The sequence below is a fragment of the Aythya marila genome (genome assembly GCF_965140915.1).
Source record: "Aythya marila genome assembly, chromosome: 9".
NCBI lineage: Eukaryota > Metazoa > Chordata > Aves > Anseriformes > Anatidae > Aythya > Aythya marila.
Window position 1 is genome coordinate 6,700,052 of NC_139050.1, and position 14,998 is coordinate 6,715,049.

A 14,998-nucleotide genomic window follows, 5' to 3' on the forward strand; every position below is an offset into this window, starting at 1 on the left:
GCCTCTTGTTGCCTCTGATTTCACCTCTGTTTCCTGTTACAGATTTAGCATCTTCAGAGACCAGTTCTACGACTTGGATAGGAAAGAGAAAGGGCCCGGCAGATAATGCTGCCAAGTACAGGCTAGCAGTAAGAACATTTCAGAGCATGTAACTCCAGATAAATAAGAAGCAAAAACATTTTGTTCTTGTTTGACTCATTAAACACTCTCTAAGAGCTAGGAGGCACTTTAGAACTGATCTTGGCTTTTTTGAGAGAAGCCTTTTCTGGAATACGTGTGTTTGTAGGGGAATTGAGTTACTTTTTTTGCCACCTTATTTCAAAGCCTTTCTTTCAGTCCTGTTAATTACTAGTGCCTTTCATGCGCTGTAGGTGTGGAAAGATTCTGATTTTAAGGTAAGAAAATTAAAGCTTTGCTAGTGCTAGTATAGAGGAATATAAAGTGTGCATTTAGTTCAATTTAGTTCAGTGGAATTCCTGTACCATAAAGCCTTAGATAGGTCAGAAGGGCTCAGACTAGTTGAATTGCAGAGCTTTTTTGCAGATGTTTAAAAAACATCCAGTGCCTTGTTAAGGCAGAGTAGGTCGCTGATGCTTTGAGTTTTTTACGTAATAATTTGACTGTGTGGAATGCAGGTATGAAAACATTTTAGGCTTGCTAGTATTTCACTCCATTGTATGAAGGGCTATTTATTTACCTAGACGTAGAAAAAAATAAGTAGCGTATCAAAAAGCAACCCCAAACCTTTATGACCAGTGAGTTCACAGGAAGTTTTTTAGTTAAGAGGTTTGAGACAGTTTAAAAATCTATTTAATCAAAAGATTAAACTGAAATCCCTTAAGTGTTCTTGCTGTTTTGGCACAGAAGTATAGCTAAATCCTAGTACCTGCTAAACCTCATAGTTTGTCTGGAGAACTGTAACTGAAAATCCTAATAACCTATTTAAGACTTGGGGGTGGGGAGGGCAGAACAAACCTTACAACAGTTAAGATCCCCTGGCATTTCTCAGAGTATTGCAGTCATTTGTGTGCAATGTAAACATAGATTATGATTAAACAGAAGTAACTGGTATGCAAGCAGTTCTGCTAAATATTTATATTTATGTAAGCTGTTAATGATCTCCATAAACAAGCTCATCAATAGCCTGTTCGTTGTATAAGTATCGTGCACCAGATATGCACTGAACGAGATAACTCCTCGTTGCTTTCCTGCAAGCCCCGTCCCTTCCCTCGCAGGAGGGCAGCATGTCTCTGTAGTGATATATCAGTGATGTGTGTCACTTAGAAAGCAAGTGTCTAAATTTATCATCTTTTGCCTGGCCATGTTCCAGCTCTTCCCTTTTCCTTTCCTCTCCTGCAGACATGTCACCTCATTAATGGTGCACGTGTGGTATTATGACTCGAGATGGTTTTTTATTTTGATTTTTTTTTTCAGAGCTGCCTTTCACTCTGCTCTTTTTCTCTCCACGGTTGTGCAGAAGTAAGAATGATTCTTACTTCTTTTCTTTCTTTCTTCTTTTTTTTTTTTTTTTTTTAATTTGTTTCCTTCTTTCTCTTCCTTTTCTTTTTCTTCAGTGGACTGAAAATCAAAGCTTTAACCCATAGTCCTGATGCAAGCCTGAATAGTTGCTGTCTGTCTGGATAGTTAGAAGTCATACTATTTACTTTAACAATTTAAACACTCATACGCTTGTAAAAGTATTCCTGGGCCAACCAACAATCTCTGCTTTGAATACTAAATAAAATATTACCTGTTAAATTTAACTGCTCTTCCTAGTTCAGTATTAAAGGTCTCTTAACTGACAGTAACACACGCCTTTTAACTGCACCAAAAGTAGTATTTATTCAGTTTGCATGCTTGTAAACTCGGATTGTATTTCAGGTAGCAAATTAAATTGACACAATTGTTTAAGTTATATTAAATGCTGTAGCTGTATCTGCAACCTGTTCGTACTGAATTTTCCAAATTGATTGGCTGATACTAGTCTAGCTAGCTTTGTTTATCTGTGCTGTCAAAAAAACAAAAAGGGTTGGTATGATTATATAGACAGAAGTATACATAATTGGGCTTATTTAATATGTGGGGAAACCGTTGCTAAGAGTAACCTTAAAATCTTAATGTGAAATTAATTAAAATCTTAATGTGAAATTAAAAAAAGCTAGATGATTATTAGCTGTATGGGTTCATAAAATGTCAGTAAAAGGCTACAATGGGAACTTTGTAAAAATCAGTATAGTCCGAGTTTTTGCATCCTACCTTTCTGTGTGTGTTTCAAACTTAGCTGCAGTTGCCTTTATGATACTATCACATCTAACTTTTTCTTTTTTAAATATTAGGTTTTACTGCAATCACAACAACCAATCCCATTTGGCTAGTAAAGACACGATTACAGCTTGATGCAAGGTAAGAATCTACTGGTGACAACTGGAAATCTCACTGCTGTTAGATTTAAACTTTGCGTAAGAGTTCTGAACAGAAGTATTTGGATCGACTCTTTCAATATCCAAAACTTTGAATTAAGAAGTTGGTACTGATCTATCTGAAAGTTACACTTGTCGTTATAATAATTTTTCTTTATTAATCTCTCTGTTCTAAGGCATGCTTGAGACACTGTAGTACACTGGCCAACAAATTTGGAACTAATTACAGGGTTAACAGTCTTATATTCTACCAACATGTGCTTACATTTCCCTTCAGTAATGCAGTCTTTTTGTTGTTAGTTGTTGAGCTAAAAGTTCCTGAAATAAGAATTTTAAGTGTTTTAAATCAGGATTTAAATATTTTAGTGAAAGTTTAGTAAAATGATGAAACCCCAGTCTGCTCTTAGTTTTTCACGAATAGTGAGCCTACAAAAAGCAGAAGCCTGCTTTTATTGATCCAAACACAGGAATTTCCCTAATGTGCAACAGGCAATAGAAGTTGTCTGAATTTATTACAGAAATTGATTACACAAAGTGTTTATTGATACAGTACTTGTAATGACGTAGAACCTTATGCAAATGGAGAGGAAGACTGACCTCTATTGTCATCTATTTAAAACTAGGGAGAGACTGATGAGATGCAAATGTCTAAATACAACCGTCCTGTTCATTTTATAAACTTTCTGTAAAAGAGTGCAATATCCAGTTCTCTTTGCAGCCATACTAAATCCGTTAATGAGCCACAAAACTTGGTAGCTTATCCGTTTCTGGTTGTAAAGCATGAAAGCATTGCTTCAGAAAACAACATTGCTCTGTGATAATTCTTCAAAGGAAAAACAAAACCAAAACAATCTACCAAACTGACGTTGTCAGTTCTGAGTGACATTGTCAAATGAGATTCATTTCTGGGGACAAACTGTAACTTTCAAGCGTAGGCAACACTGATCTTACATGTTTAAGAGTTTATTAAATAATTAATAGAATTAAAAAACTAAATATAAACACAGTGAAATCAACTTAATTTCTTCCTTATAAAACAAAGAAAACTGAAAAACCTCTGAAGGTTGCTGGGGCAGAATGTACTAATTAATGTAAAGAGGGTTGAAATACACCAACCCTAAGCCCTAATAAATGGTTTAAAACTATAACCTTGATTGTTCTTTTAAAGTGCTTCTGTTACAGTCTGTGCCAGCATACTGTGTGATAGCATTTGTTTGGGAGGATAGGTGTCTGTGACAAGTGGTAATTTCTGATGTACATGTAACAACCTTAGATGTGCAGATCTTGTAACTACTTTAGTGCAGTGGTGTTCTCCTGAATCTTAGTCATGACCATGTGTATCCTAAGGAGTATCTGGGCATCAAAATGTCATTAAAACAAAATAGATTATTGCGAGCTCTTCTTGCTGTACAGCCTGCAGTTCAAACCTTAGCATGTTTTTGTATTGCTTTCAAACTAACGAGTGCACATTATTTCTGTATGTAGTAACAAACCCGTTGCTCATATGGGAGCTTCCTTCTAGAACAAGGAAATCTATCTTTAAGTGTAGAACACAGCAGTTATACAGGCTAATCTAACACACGCTGCGTTTTCAGCTTAAAAGAGTTTTAGTTTTTAATATTTCAGGTTTTAGAGGCATAAAACACTTGGCCTGTATGATTATTTACAGGTTGGACTAGATGATCTTGGAGGTCTTTTCCAACCTGGTTGATTCTATGATTATACTCACTTGGTTTTGTTTATGCTGAGGTTCTCTTCAAAACTCCCACTGGTCCCAGTAAAAATGGGGAGAAGGCATGTTTTGTTTCCAGAGTGAAATTGTTATAGACTTTGAGGCAATGCTAGGGCTCTTAAATGTCAGAACAATTTCTTGCAGCAGTCCTGTAAGAAAGGTAAGACAGGTTTACCTGTCCAGGTGTAGAGGAGACATATAGATTGGGCTGCTCTTGGAGTTGCAGCTTCTAGGTTTAGCTGTTCCTCTTGCTAACTGTTCTTCATCTCTGTTCTCCTGTCCTACCAGCAGCACTACCCACCACTCCACAGCATCTGCCACCTAGCTCAGTCAAGTTCTGATTCACATCTATGTGTACACAAGGACCACTTAAAATAGTACCTGATACCTTGCTTCAGTGCTTTCTGCTGCAGAGTCAAGCCATCAGGATTGAAATTCTGCCATCTAGTGATGCCTTATTCTACTTGCATCCTGTCTGTCCTGATTTGACAGTATGCGTATGATTTAACGTAACTTCTTAAAAGCTTATTTGCTGTTTTAATCTGTGCAATTTGCTCACTCAGGAGACCTCTGCTGGCAGAATCTGTATGCTTCAAGTGCCTGTGGTCCCTGCTGCAATGAAGCAGATTTTATGTAGTGTCATAAGGGTCATGCATAGTTGTGTACAGTGTGTTAGATCTTTCAGTATGCAGAACTCAATTCAGTAAGTAAGCTAAAAATGGGAATTAGATTTTCTTTACCCAAATATTTTTTGATAATGTCTAATGTAATTTGGCTTGGGTTTTTGAAGTTCGTTCTGACATCAGAAAATAAATAGCAAGAGGCTGAGGACAAGTATTTTGATGTCCTTCAAGTCCAGTGTGCATATTGCAAAGTGTAAGGAGCATATGCCTTGACATCAGCTGTGGCTTAGCTGAATCAAATAAAAGCTGCCTATGTTGTGTTGGTTGTCATGCTCTCTTCAGATGTTTGCTGATACCCAGCTGTTTGCTGATACCTCTGATGCTCTGAGACCTGTTGGAACCCTAGCTCTCCTCTGTTTCTTTCATGTTTATGAGCCTCTCACCCAATTCATCCTAAAGGCTGTACTGCAAGACATACGCTTCTGGAATGGGATGGGTAATTTCTGTAGGAGCTGTTTATTTGAGGCAGAATTTAGGGGAGAATCCACTCAATATGCAGAAGAAAATTGTATTATTTTTTTCTCCCACAAGCCTTAACTTATAAAGTCTGCTTGGGAGTCTGTTTTTAGGCAATTTAGTCCTTTGTTCCACAAGACACTGGGAGGCCTAGAGCTGGTTGATTTGTCTCTGTAATATTTTACTTTAATCATACTATAAAAAGTTTGGCTTGGAATCAATGTAGTACTTTACTTGTGTTCAGTGCTGAAGGTATTTAGGACATTCACTTCCAAATTCTGTGTTCCCGTAAGTATTTGAATTAGGGACCCTTAGCATCAGTGTGAGATGTTTCCTAAATCTTCTTGTCACTCAAGAAAAATTGCTTAATTATTTTCTAATCTCAATTTGCACTATCTTGATGTCTGTCTTGTTTTCTTCTTAGGAATCGTGGAGAAAAACGAATGAGTGCGTTTGAATGTGTCCAAAAAGTTTATCGATCAGATGGTATTAAAGGCTTTTACAGAGGAATGTCAGCATCCTATGCAGGCATATCTGAGACTGTAATTCATTTTGTTATTTATGAGAGTATTAAGAGAAAACTACTGGAGTATAAGACTGCTTCTGCCATGGACAATGAGGATGAGTCGGCAAAAGAAGCTTCGGACTTTGTTGGAATGATGATGGCTGCTGCCACTTCCAAAACTTGTGCAACATCAATAGCATATCCCCATGGTAAGTGGGGCTTGTGTAGCTGAGATCCTGAATCAACGTGATCAAATAGAGTTTTTCCAGCGATTTGTAGCTGACTTGGACTTGCTTGCTCAATAACAGTTCCTTTATCTAATGCTTTTCACATTCAGCTAGTCAAAATGAGTATAGTATTCAGAAATGAAAATATTTTAAAATGGATATCTCTCATGGCTATTTTTTGTCAATGTTTATTTCTACAAGGGAATTGCCAGGCTGTGGCCCAAAGTACTTAGGGAGAAGGTACTTTGTTACTTGGAATCTACATAGCCAGCAATTTCACATAACTCACTAGTGGACTGTGGTGGTTTACCACCAGTAGATAGTTAACCACCACCACACTGCTGTCTTACTCCTCCCCACTCAGGACATGGAGAAAATACAATGGAAGAAGCTCATGGGTTGAGATAAGACTGTGTCAACCCAATGCAGAGAGAAGAACTTTCTGGTGTGTAAGAAAATAGGCAGCCTAGTTTGGTTTTCAGTGGCATTTGCTTTTTTCCAGCCAAGTAGTTGTGTATACATTAAGCTTGATGGATTGAGTACTTCATTCATGGCAACTTTGAAGTTAAAACATAAGCCCAAACAGTTCTCTTCTGGATTTTAACTGAGCAAAGTCTTGCTTATCGATTTAGTAGACAATACATAAACATTTAACTTGTTTTCCTCTTACATGTACCTGCTTTGCTTCTCTGTTGTTTATTTTTTTTTAGAGTTTTTCTGTTATTAAGAACCTGAGGAAGGGGATTGGTTGTCTTTTAATGTAAAATTACTAGTTGGTTGCTGAGAAAGATAAGTGGCAAACATAATCATGTGTGGTTTTCCTTATACAGAGGTTGTACGAACAAGACTAAGAGAAGAGGGAACAAAATATAGATCTTTCTTCCAGACGCTATCTTTGCTTGTGCGAGAAGAAGGGTATGGATCCCTTTACCGAGGTTTAACTACACATCTGATCAGACAGATTCCAAACACAGCTATCATGATGTCAACCTATGAAGTGGTAGTCTACTTGCTCGATGGATAGCAGCGTGTCAAGGCTTTCTAGAGGAAGCTGGAAGATTGAAAGACTGAAGTGGACCATTGAATGTCAATGCCAAATGCGGTGGGCAAAAGGAAAGTTATATCAGGAACATGCAGCTATGGACAAAATAGAAGGTTGTGGGCAACTGAATAATTTTGCTGCCTTATTGTATGGTCTCAGAAATGTGGCAAATGGGAGCTGCCCTTTAGGGAATGCATTTATACATCTCTTAATTCTAAATTGCTACTTTATTTTCATCTGTTAATCTAGACAATGCTATTCAGTTTTCAGAGACCTGATGAGTGAGAGAGGGGGTGTAAAACATTCTCGGGCAGCCTTATTTCCATTTAGTGATTGCTCTCAACTCCATCCTTTTTTGTTCTGTTTTACTGCACAGTAACCTGTTGGAAGAATGGGGAAGATGATACTTTAATACCTTTCCATACCTGAAATTTCCATTAGGTTGCTCTGAAGTTTCATATAGAGACTGAGGTAGTAGTCAGTGTGTAAAGTTTTCAGTGTTGCTACCTCGAGATAGGATATGGCGCAGGGACCCAGAACTGAATTATTTCTTCACTTTAAAAAGGTGATGCTTGTTGGCTGTGCTTTTTTTTGTTGGTTTTTTTTTTTTTTTTTTTTTTTAAGTTTGAGCAGTGTTCTAGGTTAGTGAGAGAGGATCTGATTGCTGAACTCTTCAGGTTATCCATCTCTTAATATTGGTGTATGTGGATTTCTAGTTCTGCTGCATCACTGTTTTTAATTTCTGAAAATTTCCCTCCTTTTTAGAAGAAAGAGACCTATGAAACATTCTTCTATATCATCCGGTTTCCTTGCCAACTTGTCAGGTCACTCGCACAGCTATGGTAGTAGCTGAATGCTGCTACTTAGCCTTTTAAAGGATACTTACTGTGATAGGAAATCTTACCTAGTCCAGCCTAACATTTGTGAAGACAGGATTTATTCAAAAAGCTCAATGCTACCTAATAACAAGGTGTTTTATCCTAAAACTTTGGGCAAAGCCTGACCTAGCTTACTAGTATCTGTATTGGTGTAGAGGGGAAGAACATGCATCACCATGGCTAGGGTGACCAGAAAGCAGAAAATGTTGAAGCTGAGATAAATCTCTTCAATGCAGACAGCCTCCGTACAGAATGATGGAGAAAAGAGTAAATTAGATTTATTTTTTTGGTCAGCATTCCCCTTGATAATTGGTGTATCACTTCTTCCAACTTGAGCCTGTGTGCAGAATTGCAGTTGACAGTATAACCTTGTCCTCCAGATTGTTTGAATTTTCAGGAATTGTTTTTTGTTCTATTAACCAGTTGCAAAACCATGAGTTACATTCAGCAGCAAGGCTTAGCTAGTTAACTCTTGTCATAACTTAGAGCACTTTCCAAAATCATACAGTCGGAGTGTCAAAACCTGAAGTTTACTGTTACAAGAACTCATGTATGTTTCCAAACAGAAATCTTCTGTCTGCACCTAGAATATTTATCAATATGCATCCATGATCCTTATGAAGAAGATGGCCATTGTAATTTGGGGGCAATAGCTTTCTACATATAAATGCCACTACACTGGTATGACAGAACTGTGCTATCAGCTCTTCCAGTGTGGTGCTTCAGTGTACTTAAACTGTGCATTGTGTGCAATGGCTTTCTTATAAATGACTCCTTATGCACTTTGTGGCCTTCTGGCTTGTGACTTTTCTTCCTCTTATCGATTATCTGTAGTCAAACTGTGGTTAGTACATGCTGTTTGGTTTTAAACAAGGCATGTGGTTTGATTTCCGTATAACTGCAGGATAAAGCATTTCATGCTGTAGATGTGTAGGATCTCTGTTGCAGTAGTTCTGTAGGCTTTATGTGAAAACTTGAAGCTTACAGAGCAAGCAGTCTGTTTTTTTTTCATTCCCTTTCCTTTATTTTGATCTTGTCATGTTCTCCATGCTGCCAAAATTTTTAATACTTCATGTAACTACTGATTGCCACCTATAGCACACGCAGTGACCTTGGAGTGGAAGCTTGGCTGTACTGACTTCTTTGTCCTTGGAAAATCATGTTTTACCTTTTTAAAGACAAATACTGTGGTCTGTGATCTGTCTGCGAAGGTGAACTTGGTTGATTTAAAGAAGTGAAGGGAGTGCTTATATGTGTGCTCTAAATAAAATGCACCTTTTTCTAGTGATTTCTAGGAAAAATTGGAAGTATTATTCATGACTCTAAAGTCTTGCTGTGATGCCATTATTCAGATAACTAAACTAAGTGCAGGCATAGCTGCTTATTGTAGCTTTAAATCTATAGAAAGCAGATTACTCTTCAGGCTATCCAAGTTATTTGGTCACAGACAAACTTTAACTTGGCAAGACAACATTCAGCTGTGGAGTTTGTGAGTATAGCTGACATTAAGCCTTGCATTAGCCTAGGCTTCATGCAAGTTGCTCTCCTTTGTTTATTGGAAACAGTCTCCCTTGATTACACATACATCTCTTCCATTAATTCACTGGGTACCTCCTGTGTGCCTTCTCTGGGTGAGATCCGACCCCTGCAGTTGCTTTCAAAACAAAAGTTGAAGTAGAGAATTTTGACAAGGCCAACTGAGTATGGGAGACAGCAGCTAGAAGTAGACAATCAGCTTATGGTTCCACCTTCTTCAGGGGGGTTTAAGCAATGTTTTTGCCTTCAGGGGGTGATCATGTTTTTTGGCTTACTTTATATAATATAAACCCAAAGTTTTTTGGCTTTTTCATTAAAGTACAGTACATACAAAGTTACCTCTGAAATATTTCCCAAAGATCTTTAAATTATTTATGTAGTTTTCCTGATTATTTATTCCAAAAGCTCAAAGGGAATTAGAAGATGCTACACTCTGTACTATTCTTCTACAGAACCAAAAGGAGTGCATTTAAACTTTCTTGTAATTTAAATGGTCATCCTAATTTCTATTTGAATGTAGCTTATTTACGTCACTTTTTTTTTTTTTTTTTTTTTTTCCCTGCTAAAGAGGCAAATTGTTTTTTGGATGTTTAAAACAAGCCTCAGTAATTAGTTTCTTTCCACAACTTCCCTTGCCTAGATAAACCCTTACTAGCTACCAGTTTTGACTCAGCAAAAGGTTAGGTTTGGGAAGCACTGAGCCTGCACTTTGCAGAACCAGCCCAAAGATGGCAGTGGAGCCTGCATTGCTCAGAGGGAAAAGGGGCTGCCTGGCTGCCTGTGTGGCTGTGCTGCTTGTCACCCAGCTGCTGTAGCATCCTGGGGGTGACGTGCCAAGGGTGGCCTGAGTTTGGAAAGCCAGAAAAAATCGATTTCGGCGAGTGCCGTCACATTTCACTGCCCCTCTAATTGCCCTACAGTCCCTGTAGTGCTGCGTGCTGACAGGTGAGTTGTGGTGTGTCGCAGGGGGCTGAGCCTGGCCTTTAAAATGACCGATAGATCTGCTGTTTGTCTGAATTACTCATCTGCTAGACTATGTTGTTTTAAGTAGTTTTACACTAGGGTTTTATGGAGTTTTTGTTTATTTTAATTGTAACTGAAACATCAGCCTGTCCACTAGTACATTGACATTGCACCTATCTAGTTCCCTGTTTACATAATGCACTCCATTTATTTCCTTTCTAATTGAGATGTTTGTTAATGACAGCTTCTGCTGTTACGTTTTTGTTCTTATAATTACATTTGTAACATTCCTCAGACTGTAGCATTTGAGAAGAATACTTCCAGATCCAAAATATTGGAGAGCCTCTGTAAATGTTGCTTCCTGTTTGAACTGTTTAAATTCAGAAAACAAGCTGAACACTGAAGTGTGCCTAGGTAAATGTAATCCCTTTTCAACTTTTGTCTGTAAAGATTTAGTTAAGTAAGTTTTCAGTTCTTCTATTTAAGTGAGTCTGCCTACCCTGCATATGTGAACTTAATTATGCCCTAGGAGTCATAGCTAAACACTCACAAATGACAGTTCCAGAATACTTTCATGCTCATGTGAGGTTTGCTATTATTCTTGCATACATGTAGTTGGCTGTAAACTATGTGCATTTACTCTGTATTTATATAGTTAACTCTTTTGTTTGGATTGCTTTAAACTTCAAAGCAAATTAAAATGATGTGCTTCTACTCAAATGTTGCCTTCTGTGCTCAACTGTACACTACTTTGAACCTTTTTGATTTCTTATTTTTGATACATACCAGTGCCTGGACAGTTGTGATTAAAAATGAGCATTTTAGTAGGAGACCATGGTGAATCATTTGATCTTGTGTCTTTATAATAACTGCACGTAATGGATCTGTGTTGTACCTATGTTTTTTTTTTTGTTGGGGTTCATGGGTGCTTTATATTACAGTCTGTGTTCTTGCAGTTGAATCTGAATACTCATGTTACTGTTGGTCAACTGAGATTCAGTAACTGGTGTTCAGAAAGTTTGTGCCATTTAAAGTGCCATCTAGCACAAGCTACTGTTGGCAAAAATGAAGGGCAGTAATTCCTTAAAATGTTCAGACTTCATTGCAAGTGCACTTACAAATAAGTCTTTGAATCTGAAGTGCTATTCGATACGATTTCTTTTTAGCTGTAAGCATTTGATCTGAAGTCTGTCCTGAGAACTTCCTCACAAATCATTCTGCAAAAACATACATGGGTTTTGTTTGGGGTTCTTTGTGCCGCATTTCCTTCCCCTCCCCTCCAAATCAGTGTGTTCTGGAACTGAATCCTTAGCAGCTTTTGATATGGAGCCAGATTTGATGTTTCCTATTTCATTATTTCAGATGTTCAGAAGTTTTTCAAACCTTGCATTAAAAAGGCATGTCTGTGATAACTCATTTCTTTATTTTCTTTCAGTACGTGTTAATTTGAATTGACCAACCCTGCTCTGCTTCTGAGACTTCTTAGCATCAAGGTCAGCCAAGCTTTAGAGGTGGTCAGTCTTCTGGAATTAGTGCAGGCAAGCAGCGTGCTTATCCCTGACACATCTGAAGTTATGCCTCTAACTGGCATAATTGTAATTGTCTGCAATTGATCTTTCAGTCGAGTTCTCAGAGAGGCAAATTGGCAGGGCAGAACTCAGGTTAAGTGCTTGGGGATGTTTTGACATTCATGCTACTTCACTTCTGCTGGAGGGGTTGTATTAAGCTTGCCCTGGACAAAATCATGTGTGTAAAGTGAAGGTATGTGAGGTCTGAATTGAGTTACGTTTTGGCATTAACGCACTGGTGGTCTGACACAGATGCAGCTGAAAAGCATGTGAAGCTTAATAAAGATCTCTCACAAAAGAAGGCCCTTAAATTTGATAATGCACTTAAAATGAGGTAATTCCAAAGACAAATACTCCTCAAATCTTCTAGGCAGTGTTGCCAGCAAGTGTGCTTGTTGCTGACTCAGAGTGTGATTTATTTATTGTTTTCTTGCACAGCTTCTGTCAAATGCAGGGGATGCCAGGACAGGAATCTAGTTCTCATGAACTAATTGGTACAAACAAAACACTGTATTTAACTGAGGAAGATTAACTGAGGAGAGAAGGAACTTTCATATTTTAAGTGGAATGTTGCAAGGGATGCAATATTGACTGGTTTCACTAATGCAGGCCTACTTGTTACCGATAGACTTGTGTAAAGTCAACTAGAAGCCTTTAAAGACAAGCTCCAGATGATGAATCTTAGTCCTGCTTCTGGGTGGATTTCTACGTAAGGGAGTGTTTCTTCCCTTAACTGTGGTTGTTCAGAAGTCGGTAGCTTTTTCTAATCTTGCTCCTGCAGCAGACACTTAGGACGGGACTGAGGCTTTAACTGCTGAAATTATTGCATCTGGAGTATAAACAAAATTCAAAGCAGTCTGTTCTGGAACTTCAGCATCCATCTAAAACTCTGAAAATAGGCATGGTAAAGTGCAAGTCTGCAGAAAAGATTTCAAGAATTCTTATAATTTAGGACTGTTGCTACATAATTAGGGACTAGATAATGTACTACCAGTATTTAAGAGGGAAAACAATTAAAATGAGGGAACTGCAGGTTTGTGCATCTGTACCAAGCAGAGCTCTAAGCAAATCTCTCTTCTGCAGAACGTTGGACGCAAAGGTAAATGGACAGTAAGTAAGAGTTGATCACTTTGAAATAAACTGGTGATTGTTTGCAATAATGTGTATTTTAAATGAAGAAAATGCAGGAAATCCAATCCATATGATTTTTGTGGAAGTATCTGAAGTGGAGCCACAAAGGAAATCTCTAGGTTATTCCAACATGGGTAAGATCTTGGCTAAAGAGGAAATGTTTTGTAGTAGGAACTGATGGATTAGTGATGAATAGTAAAAGTACTTAAGGAAGGCTCAAGAAGACTTCTGCAAGAACTGTACTTGGTATTGTATTTAGTATGTATGTCAGTGCTTCTGGCAGAAGAAAGATTTGTGTATAATCAATTGGAAAGAATTAGCAGTACACAGTAAGTGTTGAACACAACAAAAGAAAAGTAGATTGTCATGACTAGCAAAATAAGATTAAATATTAGTGCAAAATGCATATTCAGTCAGTTATAAACTGCTGTAGGCTGGGAGTGTTACTTTTGTAAGCTGGAAAGGACAAAGTACAGTCAGTTCAATAATGATGACTGCTTTAAATTTTTATTTATAGATTTACAATATTTTAAATATATTTTAAAATAAAAATATAGTTCTAGAAAGCTAAAGGAAAAGCACTTTTATATATGAAAGTTGAGCTGCCCTGACTTGGGATACTGTACTCAGCTCTAGTTCATCACAGCTAGGAAAAGAAGTTTGACAAAAGTAATTGGGGAAAGAAGTGTGCATATCCTGCCAGCATAACTGACAGAATCTGAAAAGGGATATGGTGATTTGAGCAGCCTGGTCTGGTGGAAGGTATCCCTGCCCATGGCAAAGGGGTTGGAATTAGATGGTTATTAAGATCTCTTCCAACTGAAACCATTCTATGATTCTGTGATTTTACTGCCAGTATTAAGTTATAAACCCCAGTGCTACAAAATGAAGGGTTATTTGTTGGCTGTTATTACATCCTACATAATAATCAATGCAAAACAGTCTTAAGTAGTCCTGAGAGCAGGAAGGAGGGAGGCACTTGAGTGCCTGAACAGCACGTGGAAGAGATGCATGGTGTGGTCACCTTTTGGTAGCATGGGTCTACATTTACTAACCTAGATGGTCTCCTCTGTGTGTTTAGTTTGAGTTAGGTGCTCTGTTTATGATGGAGTTAATCACCCTGTGCTTGTGGGGTGCATGTGTCTGTCTTTCAGGAGGATTTACAGAAAAGAACTAGGGCTCATTTTACTGTTTTCCTCTGTCCTCTCTTAGAATCAACAGAGCCCAAGAACTTATCTTTTTAACATTCCCTTCATGTATTTGTCTTTAAGCAGCTGAAGCTTAGAGACAGATAAGCTTAAAGACAGATTCTCTTAGTAAGAAAATATATGATGTTCAATTGATCTGAATTTTTCTTTTACCACATGTTGCTTTCCTGCAAGTCTTGCATTTTGATAGTGTCTAAGGGATGTTGTTTGCTGTTAGGAAAGAATACCTTTTCACTGAATGTGCAAGGAGACAAATTCCTGGTGTAAAACTATTTAGTTGATTTAGGCTGTGACTGAAATTTGCTAATTCTTATGCTAATATAAATAATTTTATCCTTGTTTGTTATTTTGTTCCTGCTATATCTAGTTGTTCTGGTTCCAGGTCCCTACTGCAGTTTAGTGAGTTCTTACAGTATATTCCAAACTGTTCAGTTAAATACAAATCCCCGAACTATCAGTCTCTCCACTTTTCACTTTCACTTAATATTAGCTACTGTTTTGACTTAGGGTAGATATTACAGGTAGCATCCTCCTGGGCTGGTTCAGCTTGCTTTGTTGCTCTTGCATACAGTTGCTTCCCTCCAGTTTCCCTGGGAAAGGAATTTGTAGATCTAAAGTGAATTGGGGTGATAAACATGCTGGATCTCCT

At 37.8% G+C, this 14,998-nt stretch overlaps 1 protein-coding gene across 1 annotated transcript in view; it reads left to right on the forward strand.

Moving 5' to 3' along the window:
- The window catches only part of SLC25A36 (solute carrier family 25 member 36), a 33,867-nt gene extending 22,166 nt beyond the window's left edge, over positions 1-11,701 (forward strand). The window contains exons 5-7 of the mRNA XM_082767641.1: positions 2,337-2,403; positions 5,716-6,005; positions 6,854-11,701. Of these exons, the coding sequence (XP_082623767.1) occupies positions 2,337-2,403; positions 5,716-6,005; positions 6,854-7,047 (551 nt within the window). The 3' untranslated portion in view covers positions 7,048-11,701. The remainder of the gene's footprint in view (positions 1-2,336; positions 2,404-5,715; positions 6,006-6,853) is intronic.
- The last annotated feature ends 3,297 nt before the right edge of the window (positions 11,702-14,998 follow it).